The following is a 6,000-nucleotide window of genomic DNA, read 5'->3' on the forward strand; positions in this document are numbered from 1 at the left end:
GCTTAGAGTGTTACCCTTCCTGTGGAATAAAATCTCAAAGAAATGGCTCTGTGATGGTGTGGCTTCTGGCATCAGGCAGGGTAGGCGATGCAGGGGCAGGAGAGCAGGAAAGGTAGGAATAGATTTGTGTGGGGAGAGGTCTCTCCCCATCACATCCCATAGATAACTTGCAATTTCACCCCCCAAGCTACTTTGCTTTCCCAGTTTCAGTCAGGAGGCTGGGAGCTTGCCCTTATTTAATAGGGAGCCACACAATTCTCTTTAGCAAAGCCCCGCTCTTTTGGCTTAGCCTTATGGTGCAAGTCCACTTCTTGGACTCACTTCCTGTTTTAAAATCTTGTCTCTTATTAGCAAATTGAAGCACCTATGTTGGCCTGATGTCCCCAACCCTGCCGAAAGCAGTATAGCCACATGGCATGGAAATGATTTCAAGGTAAATACTCCTGTTTTTGTTAAGGACATCATTGGTTGTGGGAGGTGGGGAGGAGTCCTCGAATCGTTTTTCTCAGATTGGGGAAGTTATGGTCAAACTTTTTCTGGCAATGGTGTTTTCTAGTAAATTATCCATAAATAGAAACTCTCATTTTTCATAAGTTTTTAAATTGAAAACTGTTCTGAGAATTTTAAGTTTTAATTTCTTGCTCAAGTAGAAATAAGCCTGATCAAATGTAACCTTTAAATCCTTATTATCGAAAGATTATTCCAGTATTTCTTGATGAAGGAATTTTTTTTTCTTTTTTTTTTTTTATAAATTTTTTGTTTATTGCAGTAACATTGGTTTATAACATTGTAAAAATTTCAGGTGTACATCATTGTACTTCTGTTTCTGCATAGGTTACATCATGTTCACCACCAAAATACTAATTACAACCCATCACCACACATGAACCGAATTATCCCTTTCACCCTCCTCCCTCCCCCCTTCCCCTCTGGTAACCACCAATCCAATCTCTGTCCCTATGTGTTTGTTTATTGTTGTTATTATCTACTACTTAATGAAGGAAATCATACGGTATTTGACCTTCTCCCTCTGACTTATTTCACTTTGCATAATACCCTCAGTGTCCATCCATGTTGTCACAAATGCCTGGATTTCATTGTTTCTTATGGCTGAGTAGTATTCCATTGTGTATACCACAGCTTCTTTATCCATTCGTCCCTTGATGGGCACTTAGGTTGCTTCCAAGTCTTGGCTATTGTGAATAACACTGCAATGAACACATGGGTGCATGTACCTTTACAAATTGGTGTTTTCAAGTTCTTTGGATAAATACCCAGCAGTGGGATGGCTGGATCATATGGTAGTTCTATCCTTGATTTTTTGAGGTATCTCCATACTGTTTTCCATAGTGGCTGCACCAGTTTGCACTCCCACCAGCAGTGTATGAGAGTTCCCTTCTCTCCACATCCTCTCCAACACATGTTCTTTCCTGTCTTGTTAATTATAGCCATTCTGACGGGCGTGAGGTGATATCTCATTGTAGTTTTGATTTGCATTTCCCTGATAGTTAATGATTTTGAACATCTTTTCATGTGTCTGTTGGCCATCTGTATATCTTCTTTGGAGAAATGTCTGTTCAGGTCTTTTGCCCATTTTTTAATTGGGTTGGTAGTTTTTTTGTTGTTGAGATGCATGAGTTCTTTATATATTTTGGAGATTAAGCCCTTATCAGATGTATGGTTTGCAAATATCTTCTCCCAATTGTTAGGTTGTCTTTTCATTTTGTTGATGGTTTCCTTTGCTGTGCAGAAGCTTTTTAGTTTGATGTAGTCCCATTTGTTTATTTTTTCTATTGTTTCTCTTGCCCGGTCAGATGTGGTGTTTGAAAAGATGTTGCTAAGACCGATGTGGAAGAGCGTACTGCCTATGTTTTCTTCTAGAAGTTTCATAGTTTCAGGTCTTACATTCAAGTCTTTAATCCATTTGGAGTTGATTTTTGTGCATGGTGTAAGGTAAGGGTCTACTTTCATTTTTTTGCATGTGGCTATCCAGTTTTCCCAACACCATTTGTTGAAGAGACTTTCTTTTCTCCATTGTATGTTCTTGGCGCCTTTGTCAAAGATTAGCTGTCCATAGATGTGTGGGTTTATTTCTGGGCTTTCGATTCTATTCCATTGATCTGTGTGTCTGTTTTTGTGCCAGTACCATGCTGTTTTGGTTACTATAGCTTTGTAGTATATTTTGAAATCAGGGAGTGTGATACCTCCAGCTTTGTTCTTTTTTCTCAGGATTCCTTTAGCTATTTGGGGTCTTTTGTTGTTCCATATAAATTTTAGGATTCTTTGTTCTGTTTCTGTGAAAACTGTTGTTGGAACTTTGATAGGGATTGCATTGAATCTATAGATAGCTTTAGGAAGTATGGACATCTTAACTATGTTAATTCTTCCAATCCAAGAGCACGGAATATCTTTCCATTTCTTTGTGTCTTCTTCAATTTCTTTCAGAAATGTTTTATAGTTTTCGGTGTACAGATCTTTCACCTCTTTGGTTAAGTTTATTCCTAGGTATTTTATTCTTTTTGTTGCAATTGTAAATGGGATGGTATTCTTAATTTCTCTTTCTGCTACTTCGTTGTTAGTGTACAGAAATGCAACTGATTTTTGTATGTTGATTTTGTATCCTGCAACTTTACCATATTCTTTTATTACTTCTAATAGTTTTTTGGTGGATTCTTTAGGGTTTTCTATATATAAAATCATGTCATCTGCAAATAGTGACAGTTTCACTTCTTCCTTTCCAATTTGGATCCCTTTTATTTCTTTCTCTTGCCTGATTGCTCTGGCTAGGACTTCCAATACTATGTTAAATAGGAGTGGTGACAGTGGGCATCCTTGTCTGGTTCCTGTTCTTAGAGGGATAGCTTTCAGTTTTTCACCATTGAGGATGATATTAGCTGTGGGTTTCTCATATATGGTCTTTATTATGTTGAGGTACTTTCCTTCTATACCCATTTTATTCAGAGTTTTTATCATAAATGGATGCTGTATCTTGTCAAATGCTTTCTCTGCATCTATTGAGATGATCATGTGATTTTTGTTCTTCATTTTATTAATGTGGTGTATTACGTTGATTGATTTGCGAATGTTAAACCATCCCTGCATACCTGGAATAAATCCCACTTGATCATGGTGTATAATCTTTTTAACGTATTGTTATATGCGATTTGCTAGTATTTTGTTGAGGATTTTCGCATCGATGTTCATCAGTGATATTGGCCTGTAATTTTCTTTTTTTGTGTTGTCCTTGTCTGGTTTTGCTATCAGGGTAATGTCAGGTTCGTAGAATGAGGTAGGAGCTTCCCCACTCCTCAATTTTTTGGAAGAGTTTGAGAAGGATAGGTATTAAGTCTTCTTTGAATGTTTGGTAGAATTCACCAGGGAAGCCATCTGGTCCTGGACTTTTATTTTTGGGGAGGTTTGTGATTACTGTTTCGATCTCCTTACTGGTGATTGGTCTATTCAAATTCTCTACTTCTTCTTGATCCAGTTTTGGAAGGTTGTATGATTCTAAGAATTTATCCATTTCTTCCAGATTGTCGAATTGGTTGGCATATAGCTTTTCATAGTATTCTCTTATAATCTTTTGTATTTCTGAGGTGTCTGTTGTAACCTCTCCTCTTTCATTTCTGATTTTACTCATTTGTGCCTTCTCTCTTTTTTTCTTGGTGAGTCTAGCTAAAGGTTTGTCTATTTTATTGATCTTTTCAAAGAACCAGCTCTTGGTTTTATTAATTTTTTCTATTGTTTTTTTGGTCTCTATTTCATTTATTTCTGCTCTGATTTTTATTATTTCCCTTCTTCTACTGATTTTGGGCTTTGTTTGTTCTTCTTTTTCCAGTTCCTTTAGGTGCATTGTTAGATTGTTTATTTGAGATTTTTCTTGTTTGTTGAGATAGGCCTGTATCGCTATAAACTTCCCTCTTAGAACCGCTTTTGCTGTATCCCATAGATTCTGGCATGTCGTATTTTCATTTTCATTTGTCTCCAGGTATTTTTTGATTTCTTCTTTGATTTCTTCGTTAACCCAGTCGTTGTTCAGTAGCATTTTGTTTAATCTCCATGTATTTGTGGCTTTTCTGATTTTCTTCCTATAGTTGATTTCTAGTTTCATACCGTTGTGGTCAGAAAAGATGCTTGGTATTATTTCAATCTTCTTAAATTTATGGAGACTTGTTTTGTGGCCTAATATGTGATCAATCCTGGAGAATGTTCCATGTGCATTTGAAAAGAACGTATATTCTTCGGTTTTTGGATGGAATGCTCTGTATATATCTACTAGGTCCAGGGAATTTTTAATATTAGCCTCTGTTTCAACTCAGAAGTTTCTTTTTAACATGGACATTTTATTTTTATTTATTTATTTTAGTTGTGATTTTTGTTATTTCTGCTTATATTGTCTTTTCTCCTTTATCAGTCTTATATTACTCTATTTACTTTCCTATTTATTAGAAGTTATTAAGAGAGTAAATGAATTCAAAGGCAGCATGGTCTGATGTCTAAAGTGCTTTTTGAATAATCTGTAGGTTTGGCCTCTACAGCAAGAACTTATTAATCACTCACTGTATACCAGGCACCAGGCTAGGCTCTGGCGTTACAAAGATGACAAAGATGACACTGCCTCTGTCATGGGGCCACATTTGATTTTCTGGTGATGTTGGGCAAGTCAATTGTCTTTATGATTATGGTTTTCCATCTGTAAGAGTTCTAATTTGGGTGCTCCCATCTCCACTGGGGTTTTGTGAGCATATGGTTTTGTGGAAAATAGCCTTGAGCTCCCTAGAAGAAGAAATTGTTTGAATACAGTGTGTTCTTTCTCAGGAAATGGGCCACATTTGCCAAGCTCCTAGGGAAGGGCATGTGGAGGTGACTGGCCCCCACTTCTGGTCTCTGGGAGGAATGTAGTGGGCTGGTTAAGAGGTGGGGCATTGGGTGTCCCAAGCCTTGTGAGATTTTGGCTAATCATATGTAGTCCCCAAGTGACTATTGGATGTGTCCCTTTCTCTTTTCTAGGCTAAGATAAATGTGAAGGAATTTGATGAGTCTGTGAACACGGACGAAGAGAGGATTCTAAAACCATGTTCTGCCCCCAGTGACCTTATTGACAAGTTAGTGGTGAATATTGAGAATTTTCTGGAAGAGGTTTCCACAGAGGAACCTGGAAAGGGTCAGGAAAACATTTTGGGAGGGGAAAAGAATGAGTATGTGACCTCTCCCTATAGACCTTATTGCCCCTCTGGGAAAAATTTCAAGGAACCCTCCATTTCAACTGAGATTCCATCTGGAAAATCCCAATACCTGTGTTCTGGAATGCCAGAAGGGAACTGCTCAGAAGCCAAAGAGCAACTTCTCTCTTCTGCTTCAAGTTTAGGGCCAGACCATCTCTGTGAGGAAAGAGCACCAAATCCATATTTGAAAAATTCGGTAACAACCAGAGAATTTCTCGTGTCTGAAAAACTTCCAGACCAAACCGAGAGAGAAGTCTAGATGCCACCATGGCTTGAATCTCTCTGCATCTCAGTGAGAGTGACTCTTACAGAGAGAGGATATCAAGACTTGGCCAGAAGAGCTTCCTTGGCTGCCTTCCCATCCTGCTTGTATTAGAGAAAGTCTGGCATGCCCCTGGGTTGAGCTTGGTTGGCACAGATATATAACTTGCCTGAGAAGAAGAAGGGATGATGATAAGACTGAGTGCATTGCAGAGGAAAACCAATTTGTTTGCTTTTGTTCAGATAGTAAGCTCTCACTGAGGCCTCTGATAGATTGACTTGGAGGGACAGTGGACCCCTGAGGTGGATATATCTCGCCTTCCCTAGGAATTGGGTCATGGTCACAGCCTTTGCTGGAGCTACACCTCAGAGTTCCCTGATGCCAGAGGACATTTATTTAGTTGGCACTTGGGTGATCTGGTGGGAAGGGAGAGTCTCCTTTCACTTTGGCCTCTCCTAAGCTCTGGGCTCTCCCTCTGAGGTAGACCTGACATCTTACTTTTGAGATTATGTA

At 38.6% G+C, this 6,000-nt stretch overlaps 1 protein-coding gene across 1 annotated transcript in view; it reads left to right on the forward strand.

Annotated features, from left to right (window-relative positions):
- Positions 1-5,518, forward strand: part of IL31RA (interleukin 31 receptor A) — a 60,761-nt gene extending 55,243 nt beyond the window's left edge. Inside the window, exons 13-14 of the mRNA XM_014781528.2 lie at positions 352-433; positions 5,011-5,518. Coding sequence (XP_014637014.2) covers positions 352-433; positions 5,011-5,484 — 556 coding nt within the window. The 3' untranslated portion in view covers positions 5,485-5,518. The remainder of the gene's footprint in view (positions 1-351; positions 434-5,010) is intronic.
- Positions 5,519-6,000: the final 482 nt, after the last annotated feature.

Source organism: Ceratotherium simum, chromosome 18, assembly GCF_057802395.1.
Source record: "Ceratotherium simum simum isolate JZ-2026a chromosome 18, ASM5780239v1, whole genome shotgun sequence".
NCBI classification, from domain to species: Eukaryota; Metazoa; Chordata; class Mammalia; order Perissodactyla; family Rhinocerotidae; genus Ceratotherium; species Ceratotherium simum.